Source organism: Plecotus auritus (genome assembly GCF_963455305.1).
Source record: "Plecotus auritus genome assembly, chromosome: 2".
Lineage (NCBI taxonomy): Eukaryota > Metazoa > Chordata > Mammalia > Chiroptera > Vespertilionidae > Plecotus > Plecotus auritus.
In genome coordinates, this window is record NC_137771.1 from 208218300 (window position 1) to 208241871 (window position 23572).

General features: G+C 41.3%; 1 protein-coding gene across 1 annotated transcript; it reads left to right on the forward strand.

The window, feature by feature from the left end:
• The first annotated feature begins 604 nt into the window (after positions 1-604).
• LOC308241428 (histone H3.3A-like) lies at positions 605-1605 on the forward strand. Its single transcript, XM_080654842.1, has one exon. It carries the CDS (start codon positions 689-691, stop codon positions 1097-1099), a length of 411 nt encoding a protein of 136 aa, XP_080510968.1. The 5' UTR covers positions 605-688; the 3' UTR covers positions 1100-1605.
• The last annotated feature ends 21967 nt before the right edge of the window (positions 1606-23572 follow it).

Sequence of the window (23572 nt, forward strand, 5' to 3'; positions counted from 1 at the left end):
TTTCACCTACACAAGGGATTGAGGATACTGGTCTTTGTGAGAAATGAGAAGCTTCCATGGAGGGGGCCATAGCAGGATGAGTCTGTTTTCTCCTTTTCCTTTCTCGTTGGTGGAAAAACACATAAGAACACTCTGGAGATGCCAACAGGATTTCTGGACAGTGTGAAAGTGCTCATCACTGGGAAGCTATCGCACCTTAAATGAGGATATATTTGAAGGACTTTTTTCCTCTCTTTCTTCTCTCTTCTACCTCCCAGAATTATCTGCCCAAGAACCATGTAGATGGCATTTGGTGGAATGAAGGGATGATTATCGGCACACACACACAAAAATATTCTAATGGCACAAAGTCAAAGAGAAGTCTCTTTAATGTCCAAGGAACCTCAGGGAAGATAAAGCTGAAGTAGGCGAAGAGATTTCTCTGTTCTCTGTAAGGTGGTGGCTGTGTGGGTGTGTTAACAGTTAAGAACTAAGGTCTTACCCCAGTAATAAGTCAAATCTAAGGAAATGTACTGTTTTATATATTCTTTGGATTGTATGTATCTGATGAGCTAAGAGTAAGATCATTTAAATCTAGACTTTACGAATTGTGTTCGCAGCCGCCGTCGCTCTCCAACGCCTGCGCCGCCTCCAGCTCGCCGAGCTCCAGCCTAAGGAGAAGGGGGGTAAGTAAAGACGTCTCTGTACCATGGCTCGTACCAAGCAGACTGCCCGCAAATCGACAGGGGGCAAAGCCCCCAGGAAGCAGCTGGCTACCAAAGCCGCTCGAAAGAGTGCGCCCTCCACTGGAGGGGTGAAGAAACCTCATCGTTACAGGCCCCGTACTGTGGCACTTGGTGAAATTAGACGTTATCAGAAGTCCACTGAACTTCTGATTCGCAAACTTCCCTTCCAGCGTCTGGTGCGAGAAATTGCTCAGGACTTCAAAACAGACCTGCGCTTCCAAAGTGCAGCGATTGGTGCTTTGCAGGAGGCAAGTGAGGCCTATCTGGTTGGCCTTTTTGAAGACACCAACCTGTGTGCGATCCATGCCAAACGTGTAACAATTATGCCAAAAGACATCCAGCTAGCACGCCGCATACGTGGAGAACGTGCTTAAGAATCCACTATGATGGAAAACATTTCATTCTTTTAAAAAATTTCTCTTCTTCCTGTTATTGGTAGTTCTGAACGTTAGGTTTTTTTTCCATGGGGTCAAAAGGTACCTAAGTATATGATTGCAAGTTGAAAATAGGGGACAGAAATCAGGTATTGGCAGTTTTTCCATTTTCATTTGTGTGTGAATTTTTTTAATATAAATGCGGGGACATAAAGCATTAATGCAAGTCAGATGTTTCAGTGAACAAGTTTCAGCAGTTCAACTTTATAACAATATAAATAAACCTGTTAAATTTTTCTCTACAATGCCAGCATTTGGATTTTTTTAAAACAAGTAAATTTCTTATTGATGGCAACTAAATGGTGTTTGTAGCATTTTTATCATACAGTAGATTCCATCCATTCACTATACTTTTCTAACTTAGTTGTCCTACATGCAAGTACATGTTTTTAATGTTGTCTGTCTTCTGTGCTGTTCCTGTAAGTTTGCTATTAAAATACATTAAACTATAAAAATAAATAAATAAATAAATAAATAAATAAATAAATAAATAAATCTAGACTTTACTACCTCACCCTTTCCAGGAGAAGCCAATAATACTAGGGTTTCAGAAACATAGGTGAGGTTTTTCTTCACTAGGCAGAGAGTTATGGTTCCTTTATTGTTCCTTGCCAGCCTGTTTCATCTGGGGAGTGGGAACATGAAAGGTGTGATGACCGCCACTGGATGTGCGCCTACTCTGTGTCAGGTTCATGTACACGTAATACCTTACTAATCCTCACAAAATCCGGAAAGTAGATTTAATTTCCTCCATTTTCCAAATGAAGGACTTGAAGCTCAACAAGATTAAATGATTTGACCAAGATCAAGAGTAGTTTGACCATGATGAAAAGCTTGTATTCAAATTTAGTTCTGCCCTATTCCAAAATCTCTGTCCAGTTTGTTTATTTTACCAAACTCTCTCCTAGGATGTATATGAGTGTGTGTGTGTGTGTGTGTGTGTGTGTGTGTAAAAGTTCTTTTTTTTTTTTTAGTGGTATGATACTGCTATTATGGCTAGAGGCTAGATGCCTTTCTCCCTCAGGCCTTCACCTTGGCAACTTTAGGACAAAACTATATGACTGATTCCCACCTCTATCTTGAAGGCTTGAATGAGGCTTAAAGTTAGGTTTGTCTTGTTGAATTATTGTTTTAGCCACCTTTATCAAGTAATGCACTTTCATTATACATTATTCCTCTGAATGTATTCACATGTGGAACACTGAGTGTATTCAGTGGGAGACTAAAATGATTTGGGGTCTTTCACCAGAAATGTTGATTTATATGCACATATTTTGCCAAGTGAGATTTGTAAATTATAATATATTATTAAATCCCTTTCTTCTCTGTCATGCAACATATTCTGGAAACAACTAATTTCAATGCATCAAAGAGCAAAGAAAGAGCTGAAGGTGACAGTTCCAGGTCTGTATAGTGGGAGTTGGGGTGGGGGAGAGAATGGAATAACCTTTAATAAAAATTAAAATCCAAACGGCTACAGATGATGAAGTTGATATGGTGCCATTTAGCTTTTGTCGATGACTACACTTTTCAAAATATCCTGTAGTCAACAGTGGTAAGAAAAAAAAAAACCTTTGAAAATGTTATTTCTCAGAGGTCTTACCATCAGAGGAAAAAAATCTAAGTGTAGACATTCTTGCCTCTGTTTGATGAGGAGATCAGACCTTCATTTGCTTGTCCATTTTATGCTGTTCTTAAGAACATATTTATCAAGCTGGTTTTCAGTAATTTTTCTTTTTTCTTGATGTCAAGACTGACCACTTATATAAGTGAAGACATTGACATTCTTTTTGATTTGTAAGGTTTACCGAATCTATTGATCTTACAAAGCTGAGTTTAGTCCTAGCACTGTGTTGAGAATGCTTGAGGGAGCTTTTCTCATTTCTCAGTGAATGCTTCACATGCTTTATTTAGTGGCAAAATGCAGAGAATGCAGATGATGTCTGAAACCCAGAAAAATTTCCCAAGAATTCTGAAACAAATTAGTTAATTTCTTTTAATATATTATCTGAGGAGATGATTAAATTAATATTCAAGGGGCTATGCAGCCCACTAACAAGAACTAACAAGAGGGAAAATTATTTTTGGTTCTTGATGAGCTGATGATGAGAGAATTATACTATGTTTACTCATATTTTTCTCCATGTAGCATTTCTGATCATTTCCCACCTCCCTGTCAATTCTACCTCTAGTTTTAAGGATAAAATCTAGTTCCTCCTCAGAATCTACTATGTTTTGACAGGTTAGGTGCGGGTTGGTACTGCAGAAGTCCTTGTTAGAGCACTTGAAGGGGCCATAAGTTCCTGATCCTGAATTATTTCCTAAGAGCTGCCAAGTTGAGTGGGTTCTTAACACATGGCGTCCTTCTCTGCAGTCCCCAGGCCATTGGTTGTACTTGAAGGCATTTTGACTTGCTTGATTTCTCCTCACTGCCCCATTATGGTTGTAAAATATTTTCCTTAAGGGGGAATAATTACTTAAATAAATGCAGAACACTCGGTAGCTGCCTCCTCATGCTTATTCGCCTGGAATAAATCTATTTCTGCACTTCTATTCAGAATATGCATAACCCCAAAATGCTGGGTTTATATTCTCTCATGTCTCAAATATGGAAAAGGTTCCTCTTCCAAAAGAATTTAATGATATTTGGATGCACCAATGTTACATTTTTAAAAGCATAGAGGATTCTTGGTTTTTAGTTTCTTCTAATAAACACTGGGGTGTGTTTCAAGCTCAAGTTGTCTGTTAATTCTCATGTAATGTCCCATTCTTTCTTCTCTTAGGCTACATTCGCTCTTTTTCACCATTCTCAGAAAGGAGAATAGGTGTTCTGTTGTTGGTTTGTTGTTGTCTGAGTGTCCTACTATATAGCTCTAGAGCACACTAGAAAAGTTTCCAGCTTTCTGCCCATCTCCATCCAGGCTCACCATTGGTTATAGAAGAATCCCTCACGCTGGTGGTGAACATCTATTCTTGGTTTTAGAAGCAGGTCCACAAAAGGATTATATTGCAGGAAGATCATCGAAACCAAAATACTAGAGGAGAGAAAAAAATGTTAATTAATGAAAAACTAGGGTTCAAATCTTGGCCTTTGGATATTTTTGGCACTATGCATAGCTCTCTGTGGGAACAGAAAAGAGGAGCACCTATCTTAGAGGAAGAAGGAGAGAAGCTTAGAGGTGACACCTAAACTAAATCTTTAGGAGTTATCCAGGAACCAAAGGGGAGGGACAAAACAAGTATATGCAAAGTTCCATGTTGTCTGTGCAAGAAAGCTGGAAAATCCAATCAATTAGGGGGAATGTTTTAGGGGAATCCATGTCCCTTTGGAGTAAACAAATTTATCATTCTCCTTCCTAAGGTTGGGGTTATGATTCTTAAGAAAATAAGATTTAGACTGTGGGCGTTCCTAAAAGAGCAGGATCAAGGACCTGAGATACATAGGGAGATCAAAGAAAATATTTGAGATTTTCCCCAGTAACGGTCTTCCACATACAGTGAAACTTGAGGCAGAAAGTTTCTCATCTAAATACTTGGTTTTATAAATGAGTCTCATTTTGACAAGCTGGAAAGAGATGTAAGCTGGAAGAAGGGAAAAGGCAAACTAGAAGGATGAAAAGGTTGAATATTATGACTTTTCCCTGTGGTGTGCTTAGTTTTTACCTTTGAGCAATCACATTTTCTTTGAAACTTAACATGAATGCTAGTCTGAAATGATGAAATGGTATGTGGGTCACTTCACCTTGGAGGAATAAGATGAATCATTTCAACTTTGCCAAGCACATGCCTTATCTTTTTTCTTTAAGGGAAAGAGAATTTCTTACCAAAAGCAAGGAAAAATCATTAGAGTAGTTAACTCTTCTCTGACAATATCTGTCATTCGTTAGTATTCTTTGAATGAATTGCCCTTTAGTTTTATTTTGAGTGAGCTGAGATATTTCCTCTCTAAGAACTAAATTTGAAATAGGCATGAGAAGAGAGAGAGAGAAAGATGGAGGGTGAAGAAGAGAGAGATAGGAGAGAGGAAGAGGGATTATTTTAAGGAATTGGCTTACACAATTATGAAGGCTGGCAAATCCAAAATCTGTAAGATAGGCTGACAGGAGACCCAGGGAAGAATTGATGTTACAGGTTGAGTTCAAAGCCTGGCAGAATTCTCTCAGAATTCCCTTTTCCTTCAGGGGGAGCAATCTTTTTTCTTAAGGCCTTCAACTGATTGGACAAGGCCCATCCACATTATCAACAATAATCCACTTTACTCAAACTCTACTGATTTAAATGTTAATCTCATCTGAAATGTACTTTCACAGCATCATCCCAGTCTACTTGATCAAATATCTGGTTACCATTGTCTAGTCAAGTTGACACAGAAAATTAACCATCCCAACAATGTATATTATGATTTTGCCCCTTTCCCACCATATCCTGTCTGTAGCAGCAGGTGGCTTTGCAGACTGATGCCTATTATTTCAGGATAATCATCATATGTTACAGGAGCCAAAAGTCCACTTTACAATAGTATCCCTAAGTGTTAATTTAACAACCCCCAACATAGTTGTAGTCCCTCTGGTATGCTATGACAATACTCATACTATCTAGGTTCTACATGCTTACAAAGCATCACACACTCTCACTTTGAGGGTCATTTATCTCACTAAAAACAGTAATACTAATAACATTTATAATTAGAGGAGCATTTGCCTGAAAACAGAAATATGCCCTCCATTATATCAAACATTTTTAAAAAATCAACTTATACACAATCTTAAGTACTGAAAACACTGGAAACATTAAAACAACCATCCCCTGGAAAATCAAATTCTTCAAAATTAACTTTAATCTCATTATAGCTAGGATTTTTCTTACAGATAAATTATGAGTAAAAATTGTTATACACATATGTCAAAGTTATTTATTGGTTACAATTCCTTATATCATGATGGTATACCCATTCCAATTATAGTTTCAAAATGTAGCTTTTATTATAAAAAAAATAGCTACATTTCTGTGACTATGCCCTTATAATTGCATTTCATTATGTGCAAAATTATCTTTTCTTAGCACAATAGATACTCATGAAGTAGAAACAGTTTGAACCATGTTACCTGCAATTATTTTAATTCTTTTTTTTAATCTTTATGAATTCTTTGCTGAATTCTGCACTTAGTGGATAAAATCAATAGCCTATTCATAACCACAAAAACAACAAACAGGACATCAATGATGTTGAAAGTATACAGACTATGATTAACTTTGATTCATACATAACTTCAGCAACAGATTCAAAACATGGGACATTTTGTCTCCCGGAACTTGATAAATAGTACCACCCATAGAACTTCTGATCAATATATTAATTTTACAAAGAGATGTGCTCTACTCATGAGCTATGCCAGCTGCAGGCAAAACAAACAAAGAAACAAACAAAAAGAGATGCTATTTCAGAAGTTTTAAATAAAAAAAGTGGTAAGATTCACAAGACCTAGTATTTGTTAAGAGCAGTGCTTCAAAACTGTGACTCAACCGTAGCACTTGAAATGGCACCTGTAGAATATTTCAAAAGCTGACCTGCAGCTTTACTATAAACTAATTAAGGAGCTTGTGTCATTAAAATTTTGGTTAAACATTGAGAGTATAAATTGTTCCTTGATGACATACCCCAATTAGATTCAGCACCAGGAAACATTACTGTCTTATCAGAAATTCTAACATCACAGCAATTTTCAATTTAAAAAATTCTATTTCAGTTTTTTACACTATTATGCTTGCTCAAAACACTTTAAATACCAAAAAAGCCCCTTGAGAAACAAAATGAAGCAAAATATATTTGTCTTTTTTAGTATCCCACATTATTAGGATTACTTACTGTCATCTTGATGATATTTCCAACAATTCTATTTCTCCCACCAAACCGTTTTTGTTTTTTTTTTAATATATTTTATTGATTTTTTACAGAGAGGAAGGGAGAGGGATAGAGAGTTAGAAACATCGATGAGAGAGAAACATCGATCAGCTGCCTCCTGCACACCCCCTACTGGGGATGTGCCCGCAACCAAGGTACATGCCCTTGACCGGAATCGAACCTGGGACCTTTCAGTCCGCAGGCTGACACTCTATCCACTGAGCCCAACCGGTCAGGGCTCCCACCAAACCGTTTTATTAAGAATTGCATAATTCATTACATTTCAGCAATGATTAGTCTAATTGCTTTAAAAACAACTAAAGTTAATTCACAGCCACTAAGAACAAACTTGATTTCTAATCTTTATGTAACTTATTTATTTATTCTATAAACATGTTAGGGGTGCTATACCAGACATTTACCACAATCACTCAAATCTCAAAAACTCTACAAGTATCAGGGACAGTTATTATTGGTTTCCTTGATAACCAAAAGCTCATATATACATTTTCTACCCTATGGAACAACTGTTTCACTTATCCCTGAACCATATTAATAGTCAACCAATAGCCCTTGCCATGCAGCTTACAGCAAATGTGACAGCTAGCCACATAGTAATTCTCCTCATTAGAGATGGAATGTTAGCCCTGTTGTCAACTAGCCCTTTGGTGCTCTCAATTGAATATATTATTTTAGTATTTCTTACAGTTTTAGAGGTAGTAGTTGCCTTAATTCCCATATATCTTCTCTCCTAAGAAATCTGTATATCAAGATCCACCAAATATATACTTACCATATAGGAAGCTCAAACCCTTGGCCAGTAACAGGAGCAGTATTTATCCTACTACTTATTAATAATCCCAGGATTGATGATATGATTCCATTTCAACTCATCAATTCTATTAAAACTAGCATCATTAACCATTGCATTAGCGATAGTATCCTAATGATGATGAGACATTGTACAGGAGTATATTTCCCAAGATTGTTGCATATCAGTTGTATAAGATGACTTGGATATAAAAAATCCTCTTCATTCTGTCAGAAATATTTTTAAAAAAATTCAGGTTTATGTTGAGTTTTCTCAAACTTAACTGCTTTGCCCTAACTGGTTTGGCTCAGTGGACAGAGCGTCGGCCTGCGGACTCAAGGGTCCCAGGTTCGATTCCGGTCAAGGGCATGTACCTTGGTTGCGGGCACATCCCCAGTAGGGGGTGTGCAGGAGGCAGCTGATCGATGTTTCTCTCTCATGTATGTTTCTAACTCTCCCTCTCCCTTCCTCTCTGTAAAAAATCAATAAATATATATTTTTTAAAAAACTTAACTGCTTTGATAGATGTAGACCATCAACTGGTATTTACCTACCACATCTACTAGAAGTGCCCTTATATAACACTTTATTTTCCCAACTTCTGGCATTCTTAATATGTGAACCTCCCACTGTCTAACAGAAGGAAATCACAACTATTATCACCAGTGTTTATTACCATTTCTCAAAGAGTTTACATTATTATAAGCTTCAGAGTATTGTGGAAAAGAATCACTGTTTCTGGCAGCATTTGCGGTGCAACATTTTTTAAAGAAAAAGTATGGCATGGACTATATGGAATGATTTATAGGGGACTCCTAATCATATGCTTTTTGCATCAACTAAAATTTCACTTCGTATATCATCAGCACTGTAGGTTTAAAGCTGCCATCTGATGCTGACTCTTTGTGGATGTCAACTGACTATTCTTTTATGTATTAATTTATTGACAAGGAGCCTACTTTCCTTTTACATATATATATATATATATATATATATATATATATATATATATATATATATATATATATATACTAGAAGCCCAGTGCACGAAAATTCTCTCCCTGGGAGTGGGCCTAAGCCATCAGTCGGACATCCTTAACGCTGCAGCGGAGGCGAGAGTGGTTCCCGCCACCACCGCTGTGCTCGCAGCCATCAGCCCACTGTGTTGAGTGTCTGCCCCCTGGTAGTCAGTGTGCGTAGGGTCAATTTGCATATTACCTTTTTATTATATAGGTTATATACACACGTATACTGAGTGGCCAGATTATTATGACCACCCCATCAGTACTTCGTTGGGCCACCTTTTGCCTTCAATACTGTGGTGATTCTTCTTGGCATTGACTCCACCAGATGTTGAAAGGTGATGTGAGGAATCTGACACCATGCCTGATAAATAGCACTGTCCAGTTCTATGAGATTTGATGGTTGTGGAACCAGCTGCCTGATGGCTCTTTTAACTTCATCCCACAAATGCTCAATTGGATTGAGATCTGGTGATTGTGGGGGCCACCTAAGCAAGGTAAAGTCTCCCTCATGTTCTTGAAACCACTCCTGCACAATATGAGCACCGTGGCATGGTGCATTGTCTTGCTGGAAGAAGCCATCTCCATTGGGATACACCATCAATGTGATAGGATGAACTTGATCAGCAACAATACTTAGGTATGTTGTGCTATTCAGACGTTGTTCCACATGAATTAAAGGGCCCAAATCATGCCAGGAAACATACCCCAAACCATAACACTGCCCCCACCAGCTTGAAGGTTGTACTCATGCATGTGGGGTGCATGCTTTCATGCTGTTTCCGTGAAATTCTCACTCTACCATCTGCATGATGCAACTGGAAACGTGACTCATCGGATCACATGACTTTTTTCCAATGCTTGACTGTCCAATCCTTGTGTTCCTGTGTGAATTGGAAATGTTTTATCTTGGTAACTGCAGACAGCAAAGGTGTTCGAACAGGTCTTTGGCTTCCATATCCCATACGATGCAGTGTACAGCTAATTTGCCTACAAATGTCAGGTGGTCTGATAATCTGGCCACTCAATATATATAATTGATTTTAGAAAGGAAGGGAGAGAGAGAAATTGAAACATCAATGATGAGAGAGAATCATTGATCAGCTGTCTTCTGCACTCTCCACACTGGGGATTGAGCCCACAACCTGGGTATGTGCCCTGTCCGGGAATTGAATCATGACCTCCTGGTTCATAGGTGGATGCTCAATCATTGAGCCATACCAGCCAGGCACGAGGAACCTACTTTTCAAGTAGCTTCACTGTCTTTGGAATTTTCATGCTTATGTGAATTCCCCGTGCATATATTAAAATTTTATTTTCTCCTGTTAATCTGCAGTATGTCATTTAAATTATTTTACCTGCAGAAAGACGAAAGGGGTAAGGGAAAAGTTTTCCTGGCCCTGACAGCAGCATACAGGGTCATCCTCAAGCTTGAGAACCATTTTCCCCAGGAATCACTGCTCTAGGCGCACACATGCAAGGCAGGCCTGGTTGCTGCGACAGAGTATATGGTACACAGTTATGTTGTGTGGAGAATTGGCTGCAATCATGTGAGCAAAGCACTGAGCTATAACAGGGATTCATATTTGCAATTATAGGAGACCCTGGGATTAATTTTTGTGATGAACATTACTCTGTAATGGGATTTTATGCAACTAAGAGAATAAGATTTGCTAATGGAATTAAGAGCACAAACAAGGAAAATGCTCATCTATCGGTTAACCTGAATTTGCATTCACACAATGAATAGGCTAATTGCAACTCTGAGTCCTTCAAGGCTTTGTTATTCCCTTTTTAACCAGTGTTATCTTTTTGTCCTTCGAAGTAATGAAACTGTATTTCTTTTAAAATGCTCTCAGACCCACCAGAGCAACATTTGTCCTCGAATAGGGAAAACTTGCAGGATTTTATGTTTGAAAATCCGCAAATCTAGCATCAGAGAACAGAAGCCCCCAATAACAACAGAGGAGGAGGAGAGAAAGAGAAACAGAGAAGCTGGCAGAATAAAAGGCACACCTAGGGAAGAGGAACTCACATGGAGGGGGTGAAGGGTGGGAGAGAGCGAAGGAAGGATGGTGGAGAGGCTAAGTCATTGGCAGTGGAGAAAAATACAGCGTCTCAATTTCTAAAATTCTCTATCAATGGACATTTACATGACTTTTCCCATGTTTTACATCGTAAAGTCAAAATGCTGAACTACGCCCAAATGTTGTGAAATGGGAGGAGGAAGGATAAGATCAGAGGAAAGTGGTGAACGGACAGTGTTGACACCCAGAGTAGGAACTGTGGCCAGGGGAAATAGGGCTCTTCCACAGTCATGAGAAAAGCATGTCAGGGACCCACACATGAGAGGATGAGGAGTGGTGGTAAGATGTATTGGAGTAGGAATACGGGGTCTCATCTGCGACAGGTGGTCGGCTCTGTCCTGCTGTGAAAGAAGTCCAGCCTTGTCTGCACAAGCTGAGGAGAAAGGCCGGGGTCCTGATATTCTGTGCCATTGGCCCGGCATCTGCAGGGCGCCAGACACTTTCGTAGTTCAGTTCAGGACATGCCAAAGCTTAATCCAGCTCAGTCTCTGTCCCCATCCGGTTAGCTTAGTCTCTGTTCCTGACTGACTGCCCCGCAACCAGGTCTGTGCTTGGTGCCAAGCTTGGAGCCATGGGGCTGCTACAGAGAGAGGACACGCCCAAAGGAAGGGGCGGAGGCTTGCTCCTGAGTAGGGCCTTTGTTAAGCTCTGATTGTATTCATTCTCTCATGTTTGGGAAGAGGTAAGCTTTCTTTCAAACTCACCAATCTCTTTTCTGGCTTTTCGTAGGCTTGTGCTAAGCCCTCTCCTTATCCTATACCTTTCTTGGACCTTCTGGGGTTCCATGCCCTCATCCAATCCAATCCTTTTCTCAGGCTAGACATCTCCCCTTTATGGTTGCCATCGATCTTGGCTTCTACTGTGTAGGCCTCAACACAGGAATTTCCCCTTTACTGCCTGCCCCCCTCAGTAATCAGGGCAGACAGTGATTCCCTGGGGAGATTGGAAAGCCAGTCCTTTCTCCTCTTATGGGGACTAAGGCAGTGGTCGGCAAACTGTGGCTCGCGAGCTGCTGTTTGCCACTCTGTTGACTAATGAGTTTGCCGACCACTGCACTAAGGGATGTTAACTCCCTTGGCAGAGATTCAACTATTCCCTGGGGTATGTGAAGCTGTAACTTCTAGACGTAAACCTGATTCAGTGTAATTTCCAGACTCAATCAGTCCCAGCCAGTCTAGCTCCCCTCTCTTGTTAACTCCTTGATCAGCAACAATACTTAGGTATGTTGTGCTATTCAGACATTGTTCCACATGAATTAAAGGGCCCAAATCATGCCAGGAATCATGCCCCAAACCATAACACTGCCCCCACCAGCTTGTTCTGCCTCTGCTAACAGAAGAATTTAGTTGCTTTAGTGCTTTAGTTTACAAAGAATTTATTTCTTCCTCACAATACTATAACAGGGACAGGGGCAGCAATACTAACTCACTTGTACAGAGAAGGAAACTGAGGTCCAGAGATGATGACCAGTGATGTACTAGGTACCCAGCAAGTGATGGAATCCTAGTGTGGAGAGAAATGGAGACTGACGAAATGAAAACAAGCAAAGGCTGTGTTGTCAACTTTGTTACAACAAGGGAGGCAGCTATTGTCATTTAGCTTTTGGCAGATACGCTAAGGCTGGTGGAGGAGTGGGAAAGCGTTACAGTGGGAAGAGGGAAGGCTTGAGGTATGCCTGCTTGGAGGCAGTTGGCATGGGGGAGCTTTAGTTGGGTTCCATTGTGATTGGTTCGGGGTGCATACCTGGTCCTCTCTAATTGGTCCTACATTGGAAGCAGGAAAGCTGTCAGTTATTAATCAAGTCCTGGCCTTTTGGGGATGATTGTTACATGGGTTTTTGTTTGGTTTCCTGGGTTTTACTAGAGATAATGTCTGACTTCCTACAAGTCTGATTTAGACAGTGGGTGGGCTTCCGGGCCTGGCTAAGGTAGATAATGGATTGTTTTCCTGGGTTCGCTGCCGCAGGTTGTGGGTCAGAGGTCTATTTTATACATTGTCTGGCTGTTGTCTCTTTGCATATTTAATCTCTCATTTACTGAGTCCTTTTAGACTTTAGTTAAAACAAAACAGAATTATGCTCTCCACTTCGCTATTTTGCCCAAGTCCGTTGGGGAGGGTGTTGGAGCAGGCTCTTGCTTTGGTGCACAGGTCTTAAGAGCTCCAGCTAGTCCTGCCATTAGCATGTTAGTGGAAGTTAGTGTGGGAAGGGTTTTTTTTTTTTTTTTTTTTAATTTTTTGGCCAAGCCTGGATTAGAATGCAAGGAATGAACAACTTTTGCACTTATTTGCATAATGGAGGAAGACAACCTCAGTTGAAGGAGAAACTTGTCTTCTAATTAGCTGCTTGAGCCCCAGGATCTGAGTTTGCTATGCAAACAAGGGACTGCAGAAGGCTGTGGGGTGACAAGCTGCCCCTCAAACCATCCTGGATGGCAGGCAGCCTCCTTAAACTCATGCAGCTCTTCTCTCTCCTGTCCACTGGGAGGGATTGCTGATGCAACAGGTAACGGGTAACTGGAATAAATGAATCCTGAAACCTCATATTATAGAGATTCTTCCCTTTCCAAATGCTAGGAAATAAAGGGACCTTGAAGTCACTGGCCAGGCTGCCTGCCTGTTACTAATGTGCAGCAGAGGCGACAGGAAGGGGAGGGAGCTTTTTGCAGAGGAGCTGGTGCTTTGGTCTGAAGCCAGCTCCCCTACCTTGTGCAGTTGGCAGTTGCTAACGTGTGATTGAAGGGAGTCCCAGTAACCTGACCCAGTACCCCAAATATCAGTGATTTGAATAGCCATTGGCCTCTTTCAGACCTGGTGCTTCCTCTACTAATACCTCTGAATCACTTTAGGGCACACATTTATGCTCTGCTGAAGGTTCAGCGCAGAGAACAGTGGCCTCAGAGCAAGGTGGCCTCCTGCATGGCGGTTGACGAGCTGACCAGTGGGACTCTTCTTAGATGTGATCCAGAACTGAAGTTCAGGACCTGAAAGGGTTTTCTCTAAAAGCCTCTGCTCCCTGTAGCCAATCTGAGCTCTGGGCTTTGCAGTGCTCAGCTGGCTCACACTAGCCTCCTTTCTGTCCTCAAATGTGCCAAGTTCTTCTGCACACAGGGCCTCCCAGCCTGCTGTTCCCTCTGCCTCCAGCACCCAGTGGCTTCTTCACTAGGCTGGACCCTACTCATCGGTCATGGGCTTAACCATCACTTCCCTGTGAAACGGAATTTTTGGACTGGAACCTGGATTCTTTGTCCGCCGGAGTCGAAGAATGAATCCATCGCAAAGGTGGAAATTTATTAAAGAACAAGTACAACTCCCACAAGGGGAGAAGGAAAGAGTCCCACAGAATGGACTCCCACATGGGGAGGGGGAAAGGGTCCCACTGAGTTCCTTTTCCCTATGACTTATAAAGGCTGCAGATCCTGGTGCTTTGATATCCCCTCTGATTGGTCACTATTCCCTTGGACTGGTTACTATAGTAACTCCTGAGCTCAAAGGTTGAATCTCACATGGGACATGTGAAGTTCTCCCCCCCTCCTTCCTTATTGTTTTCCTATTCCCTTTGGGCTTCCTTCTTCTCCTCTGGATGAAGGGCTTCCTTCTCTTTATTTTATAAATATAGACCTTTTTGCCCTAACCAGTTTTGCTCAGTGGATAGAGCGTCAGCCTGAGGACTGAAAGGTCCCAGGTTCGATTCCAGTCAAGGGCATGTACCTGGGTTGCGGGCACATCCCCAGTAGGCGGTGTGCCAGAGGCAGCTGATTGATGTTTCTCTCTCATCGATGTTTCTAACTCTCTATCCCTCTCCTTTCCTCTCTGTAAAAAATCAATAAAATATATTTTTAAAAAATATATTCTTCTTTCCAAAAAAGTAACTATAAAAAAACAAAACAAAACATAGACCTTTTGCTGTTCCCAGCTCCCTCATTCTATGAAAATGTACCTGTTGCAGCGTTTCAGCTCCCCTTTTCTATGGAAATATACCTTCTGCTGCTCTGCAGCCCTGTGCTTCCTCCATGGTCCTCTAAAACTTCTAAAATTTCCTAAACCTGTCATATTTTACTACTAAAAGTTCCTGTTCCACCTGTGCACACTCTGCCTCAGTCTGGGCATGTTCCTGTGTTTTTCACTCTTCAGCTGTGCTGTATTTTTCCTTTGAAATGCTTGTGGAGGGGAGAAAATAGTTTCACTAGATCCTCTTAGGATTCCTGGCTGGGTCTGAAAATTAAACTAACAAAGAGAAAAACATACAAATTCATTTATGTTTTATGTGACATGGGAGCCTTCATAAGGAAGGACTTGAAGACCCAAAGGAATGGTTAATCCTGAGTGTTTTCATGTTACATTTGATGAAGGGTAAAAAGTTATGGAAGAGGAGCTAGGACAGCAGTGAGCTCAGTGTAGTAAACAGGGATGGGGGGGGTGGGAAGAGGGGAGGCTGGGAGGGGCGGGGAGAGAACTGAGCGAGGCCTTGTTTCAGATTTCTCTCTGCCCAGGGAGATAGACTGAAGTAGATAGGACACTCCATCAGGTGTAGGGAGGGCACCTCTCGCATGAAGGTTTTGTGACCTGCTTCAGTGGCAAGTCAAAAGTTCTACCTGCATATGCCGTTTTTTGTTTTTCAAATTTCTTCAGCTTGAAATATTCAACATGCCAAAATTGCCATGTTTCGGGATACTGTGTCCTGAACCCCGTCACTTATCACAATTCAAATTGAATACTTATTAGTATGATAATTTTTTAATGTCTGCCTTGCCCACCAGACTGTAAGCTACCTGGGGGCAAGGATGGTGTCTGCCTCCAGTGCTGAATCCCACCCTAGTGCCCGGCATAGCAGGGTGCCTGCACAATAGACACAAAATCTACTGTTGCTGAATGAATGAAAAGCACAATTAAAAACCCCGTGCCTGCTTTCTTTTACTAAATCTGATTCCCGTGGTTTAATCTATATTCTCTGTTCCAGCACACTTTACTCAGGCTCTCCCAAATTGGCATAGTTTCTGCCTGAAAAATAGTAGTCTTCCTCTTTTTTTCAGAGACCTAATAGCTTGTGTGCCCCCAGTTCTGCTCAGTCTCTGCCTGGCACTTACCTCTGACCCTCACCAAACCTTCGTTCCCTCATCCTGTCCTTTGTCTTCATTCCCTAGAGGGGTGGAGGATTTGGAGAACCACGGTGCCCTCTCTCTTGTCGTTTAAAAGCCAGAGCTATGCATCCTGGTATGAAGACTGAAAGACAACTGCGCAGCTCAGATTTCAATCAGCCTGGGGTCTGAGCAGAACAATTTTTATGCATAACGTTACAGGGCAAGTCCAAGCAGAAAAAAGTGTCTCATCGCTGTGAGCACAGATCTTGTGGGGACGATCTCTCAGGCTAATAGGTGTGCTGTTTGCTGGGTTTTGTAGCAGCTACTGTTAGGCTGCTGCTGCCAAGCTCCAGGGAGGGCCCATTTGCATGGAATACAATGCTAATGACCCTCCTGGAATCTGCGGTGCTTAGGTGCTTAGGGGTTGCTGCTGTGTATTCTCATAGATGCACCATTCCAGCCCTTGTTTATGGAAACAAAAAATAAATTCAGTTATTCTCTGTGGCTTTTCAGATAAAATTTTCTTGAGTCTCGGGCTTTAAATCAAGTAGTTAGTGACCAAGTGGCAAGCATAAAACATCCCATAGGAAAGTCTTAATTTTCCAAGTCAATAAATCTGAAAACCAGCACTGAGACTGCAATTGTTGTGTTAAAAATAAAAAACCCTGTAAATTTCCATACAATTTATAAATATGTAAGGATTTTAAATCCCATTTTTGATTTTGGCATCTGAGTGTGTGTGCTTCTTTCTTCCTGTAGACATGGTACATTTCAAGTTCATCTGGGATTTCTATCATATGGAAAGTTGTGTGACTGACACTGGGACTAAGCAGGGTGAGACTGCTTATGAGGGAAAGGAAAGACAGTGGATTCTTCTGCTGTATTTTTGTTGTAAATATTTTCCACATAGAAAATCTAAATAACTGTTCTCAAAATGCTTATGTATTAAATACATGGCTGGCTTGTTAGGTCCGGTGATGGAAAGGGCTGAAAAGTATAAAGAAGACAACTCAAGATTCAGTCAAATTCTACCACTAAATAGATAGATTATGGACAGGAACTCTCAGTTAAGAGGCTCTTAGAATAATTCTAGAAAAAGATTATGAGCACTGAACCAAGGAAGTGTGCCATACAACAATGGTTCCCTAGAGGCCGTAAGGACATGGGACAAACACTTTTGGTTGGCTACTTAATGGCCATCCCAATGCATTTCTATTAACTGCCTCCTGTTGTAGCAGCAGTGAAAAGCCAAATGCTCACTTTTTCAGCCTCCCTTGCAGCTACCATTGTCCAAGGTTCTGTCCAGTGAGAAAAAAGAAAGTCAACTGGGAGAAATCTAGGTAGAATTTTACTCCCTGATAAAAGGAAAGACCATCATGATGATTCTAATTCGTCTTCCTCTTCCTATTATGCAGCTGTCCACTTGTCCTGGCCTTGGATATGATCATGTAGACCTTATGCTTGCATTTGCAATGACTATGTTGTGATCATGTGAGGAAGGGCATGAAAATTGCAGAGATGCTGCCTGAGTCCTGACCCTAGGTTGCCTTTGAGCCAGTTTTATAACTACCCAGATTTCATTTCTTTATAGTTTAAGACACTCAGTTTTCTGTTATTGTTGTTGTTACTTGAAGCCCAAATCATTCTTAATTGACAGAGGACATAGTATAATTGCCACTAGTTTTAGGGAAGCAATATAGACCAATGAGAAAAAGTATAGATCTTGTTTGGAATTAGACAGACCTGGCTAGATTATTTCCCAGGGATATGAACTTGATTGAGCTAGGTAATAAACATCTTGGAACATGAATTTCCTCATGTGCTAAATGAGGAAATTGGACAAATGGATGCTAAAATCAAGCCATGAAAATTAGGAAAAAAATAGTTCCCTAATGTGCTAAAGGTAAAAAACAAAAGAGGGACAGAATGACAATGTATACTATAGAGAAAACTAAAGGAGGTAGATACTCTCAATGTGCTATAGATTGGGTTTTGTTGCCCTAGACATGACCCAGCATAGTGCATTTTAAAAGAGCAGACAAGGAATTTATCCATGGCAGCTCTGTTCTTGCCGAGAGCTTACCTTAGAAAGTGAGACCCTCTGCAGCCTGTCAGAGGGGTTTTCTTGTTGCTTTAAGATATACTTAGCAGCTGCTTCTTACTGTCACTGTCAGCTCTGAGGACCTGGCTCTTTGGAGCCTCTGTAGCATTTGAAGCTTTAGCTGGATGGGTGCCATGGCAACGGCTACGCTCCTAGCACCAGGGATGTGCTTGTTTTTCTAAGAGCCAGGCGTTGGCCTTCCAATTTGGGGGAAAATAAGCTTTCTCTTTTCTGAATCCTGCCACACAGCTCTCTAACCTCACTTTTAACCAGTGGGTTTTCCGGCAAATAGACTTCCTCAAATTGGCTGGCCATACAAGCTGTTTTTGAACTAGAAGTTTCTGGGTTGGGACTTCCCTAGGTAAACACTCATCAGGGTAAAAATGTGTTGAATCTAGCAAAGTGTCACTTCCAAAGGGAAAGAAAGAAATTTGATGATATGCATCCCCTTCTTTAAAAATGGGGCTTCTTTGGAGTCCATTGGCCAAATTCTCATCTGTCTCTTGTAGGAGACCAAATCAGCTCTGCCAGGAAATAAAACACTCTCCGTAAAATGCTGGATTCAGGGGGATTTGTAGCTGTGTGAGGATGTTTGGAAACTACAAAGTATGTATGCAACTTTTTCCCCAGGAGAGGTTTAATCACTGTCTGACCACCACAGTGGCTCCTTGTGTTCAGTGCTGGCTTCTATCAGCCCCATATATTGTTCCTCTTCTAGCAAGGTAGGCTCCCAGGGCTAGAAGAAGCAAGAAAGCGAATGAACAAACACCAAGACCAGGGCCACCCCTGTGAAGAACACCTTGAGGGCTCTGGAAAGTATGCATTTTTTTTCTTTCTGTGAAGTATTCAGTTACAATAGTATCTTCAGTTTAGAGAAATAACAGCCATGCCCTATTTTATTTTTAATACTCAGTACCTCACATTATGAGTGAGAGAGTAGTTTAAGCCTAAATTGAATTTATTTCCGGGAGTGGAGCTTTCTGGGAAAAAAATCTAGATTACTGAGGGGACAGAACTACTAGGAATCTATTTGCATGTGAAAATAAGGAGCCTCCAGGAGAAGAATTTCTCCTGGGAAATAGGGCAAGCTATGCTCAAATTTATGATCTTCGTTATCAAACTAGCTTTGAGAATGGAATGGGGCCCAGACCTCCTTTGTCCGAAGCTTTGGCAGAGTGTGGGAACTGTAAGTGAAACACAAAATAAAATAGAAGTAATTGTTTTCACACAAAAATCTCTGATGAAGCAATGTAGTTGGCCTACTTTGGCACCATGTGGATTCTGTCACACTTGAGGAAGGACCTGGAATGTTAAATGGGTGCGGCACACTCAGTAGCAGCAGTAGATAGTAGAAGGGAAAGTAGTCCTGAAGGGGAAACTGTTTGGAGACAGAGACTGGAAATAGTCTCTAGACAGGTCTTCTGTGGCTGTGGAGGCACAGGGAATGAATCATGAGCAAATGTGAGACTTCACATGAGGACTCCCACAAACGTGGAAGGGCAATTTCAAGTGTGCACAAGGCCCAGGCAGAGTGGGCTTGCACCAGGAAACCATAGCTCACTTAGTTAGCGGTCCTGGGCTGGCAGGCCCTGGGACAAAGCATTGTATAAGTATATGGTTCTAATACACCATGGTAAGTGCCATGACAGACGGAACAGCAAGACAGAAGAGACACTCTCCAATCAGATAGCGCAGATTGAGAGATGCTTCTGAGAACAGGTGAATCTGCAAGTTGGCCTGGAAAACGAGTAGGAGCTGGTTAAGTAAAAACGGGTCAGGAAGAGCATTCTGAGCAGAAAGAAGAAAGTGTGTCAGGGAAAAGAGGCAAGAGACATGATGTGAGCAGGGATTTTAAGTGGTAAAGGTAGAGCATATAGACTTCCTGGAGTGGAGTGGTAGGAGGTGACATGGAGAGCATTGACCATGTAGTCAAATGATAAGTTGGGAAGGTCCTTGAATGGCATGTCAGGGAGTTTGGGCTTAATCTTGGAGGCTGAGGTTGAGAATTTTTAGCTGGGAGAGTGATGTGATTTAATTTACTTTTCAGAGAACCACTTCTAGCCACGGTACATGGGCAAAACAGCTGGAGATGAAAAGATTCATTAGGAGGTTCTTCTAGCAAGTACAGCAAAAGTTATGAGAGCCTGAACGAAGCAGTTGCAATATTGCAGGTGTTTTTTCCAAAGATGGTCAGACTGTAAGGTTGTCATGCATTTTCCACAGGCATTGTGATAGTCTGGAAATGCGGCGGTTTTCCTAGACATAGATAGCCTTGTGTTCAAATCCCAAGGCTTCTAATGACTGACCAAGTTTCCTCCAGTAAGATACATATTCCCGCTGTCTGAGTGTACATTTTGCTCACTTATAAATGGAGATAATGCTACCAACCTCAAGGTGCTGTGATGGTTGAATAAAACATGAGGAATGTAAAAGGTGTCTTGCAAGTACATTAAGACATATGCCTTCCTTTTTCTGTTCTTCTCACGGGGCACATACGAAAACTTGCCATGCTGTGCTTACCTAAATCCAAGTATTATTATTTTTTACACCAAATTCCCTCCCTATTTAAATATTGTTATGAAGACATAACTCTTCCAAGAATCTCAGGAAAGAGGTTGAAGCAATAAGCAGTTGTCATATCCCCTTGTGACTTAAAAAATGTTTTTAAAATATGTTTTTATTGATTTGAGAGAGAGAGGAAGGAAGAGGGAGAGAGAGATAGAAACATTGATGAGAGAGAAACATTGATTGGCTGCCTCCTGCATGCCCCTCATTGGGGATTGAGCCTGAAACCCAGGTATATGTCTTGACCAGGAATTGAACTGGTGACCTCCTGGTGCATGGGTCAATGCTCAACCACTGAGCAACACGAGCCAGGCTCTCCTTGTGATTTTAATGCCTACATACATATAAGGAGATATGTGTTTCCAAAATGTGCTCTCTAAGGCTTTACCACCAAGATTTTAAAGAAGATAAAATAAATGGGGGGGGAACCCCATCTTCTTTGAAACAAAAGGATGCATCTGAAAATTCTTGGAGATAGAGCATATTGGTTGATTTTTGGGGTGTTTTTAATCAGGTACCTCAATTTAACACACATTATATCAGCAGTTGCATTTTGTATTCAAAAACTTGATGGGGAATCTGAGATCCTGCTGATAATGGAATAAGGAGCACTTTTAGCTCTAAAAAGTCTAAAGCTAAGTTCTCATAAAAAAATATTCTCTAAGTTGTTCTGGTGGAGGAACATAAAAGAATAAAAACTGTACCTTGAGCAGTAAACACAAGCATTAGAGTCCCCTGCAGTGCTTGTTCAAATACAGACTGCTGGGCCCCAGACCTAGAGTTTCTGATTCAGTAGGTCTGGGGTGGAGCCCAGAGATTTGCATTTCTAACAGATCTCCAGGTATTGCCCAACTTAGTCCAGTTGGGCTGCCATAACAAAATACCATAGACTGAGTGACTTAAACATCAGAATTTATTTTCTCATAGTTCTTAAGGCTGGGAAGTTCACGATCAAGGTGCTGACTGATTTAGCAAGGACTCTATTTCTGGCTTGCAAGCAGCTGCCTTCTTGCAGTGTCCCCACAGGGAAGAGAGGGAGAGAATACACAGCAAGCACTCTTATGTGTGTTCTTATACAGGCACCAGTTCCATCACGAGGACCCACCCGTATGTCCTCATCTAACCTCTGTTACTTCCTGAAGGCCCTATCTTCAAGTATCATCAGATTAAGGGTTATGGCTTCTATGTATAGATTTTAGGAGGGACACACCGTTTGTCTATAACATGCTGTCCCTGGCTTCCCCAAATTCTTGCCCTTCTTGCATGCAGAATACATTCATTCCATCCCAAAATTCCTCTCAACTGTGAATCTGGGATAGACATTCTCATTCCAAAAGGGAGAAATTGGAAGGAAAAAGGGATGATGGGTCCCAATCAAGTCCAAACCTTTGCAGGATGGATCTTAAGGCTTTTATGATAATGTGGACGATCAGGTTCAAAGGTAGGATTCTCAGGATCCTCAGAATTCCATACCTATCCTTATATAGACCTGCCCTTTTTTTCCCTATCAACCCCATCCTGGGAAAAGACTCAAGAAATGGGCTCAGGGCCTTCTGATTATGGAATTCCAGTATCCCAGGAATCCAGAGGAATGGGTCTGGAAGGAAGACACAGGCTCCACAGTGGCATGTCACTTAGCTTCATGGACTCCTTGCCCATGGGGACAGGTGGGCCAGAGAAGGAACGGAATGGGACCCTTTAAAGCAAAGGACACAGAACAGGACTCAACATGATCAAATCTAAGAGTAATACACTATACAAGGAGGTGATGTGACCTCAGAAAAGAAAAACCATGTAATGGTGAAACCAGGCCAATGGGACCATTTCAGCTTCACAGAGATCCCAACCTGAAGGACTAATGTCGACAAAGGATGTCATGAGGCTCAAAGGCCAGATAGGGCCCTCAACTCCCGTTCTCCATGCCTTGGCCCTGGGAGAACCTGGGTGCACTGACATTATGTTCTATACTACCTGAGGTGGAGGTGGGGTTCAGATTCTGAAATTACATGTAAATTGATCTATAACAAAGTATTAATATTTTCTGAATACGTAATTTTTTTGGATTGAGATAGTTCCCATTATATATATGTATTCCAGGGGTCCTCAAACTTTTTAAACAGGGGGCCAGTTCACTGTCCCTTAGACCGTTGGAGGGCCGGACTATAGTTTAAAAAAAAAAACTATGAACAAATTCCTATGCCCACTGCGGGCCCGGGACGAGTCGGCTGCTAAGCAGGACAGGCAGCGGCACCCGGCGGGCCGGATAAATGTCCTTGGTGGGCCGCATGTGGCCCGCGGGCTGTAGTTTGAAGACCCCTGTTAGTCTGCTAGCCTGACATAACAAAATGTAACAGATGGAGTGGTTTAAACAGCAAGAATTTATTTCTCACAGTTCTGGAGGCTGGAAGTCTAAGATCAAGGTGTCACAGATTTTGTTTTTCATGTGGTCTCTCTCCTTGGCTTGCAGATGGCTACCTCCTCACTGTGTCCTCACATGGTCTTCCTCTGTGTGCAAACATCCTTGGTGCCTCCTCCTTTTTCCATATGGACACCAGTCCTATTGGACTAGAAACTCACCCTCATCATTTAACTTAACCTTAATTAATACTTTAAAGAATATTTAATCATCCCAGCACACAGCAGTGTCAATTAAGTAACTATTGATTAAGTAAAGGATTCTGATAAAAAGAATTTTGAAAAAATACACTAAACTATAGATAAAAGGGATTTTAAAAGTATATTTGATAGAAAAATCTTACTTGGATTAAGAATAACCATTAAGCCTGGCCAGCAAGGCTCAGTGATTGAGTATCGACCTATGAACCAGGAGGTCAGGGTTTGATTCCT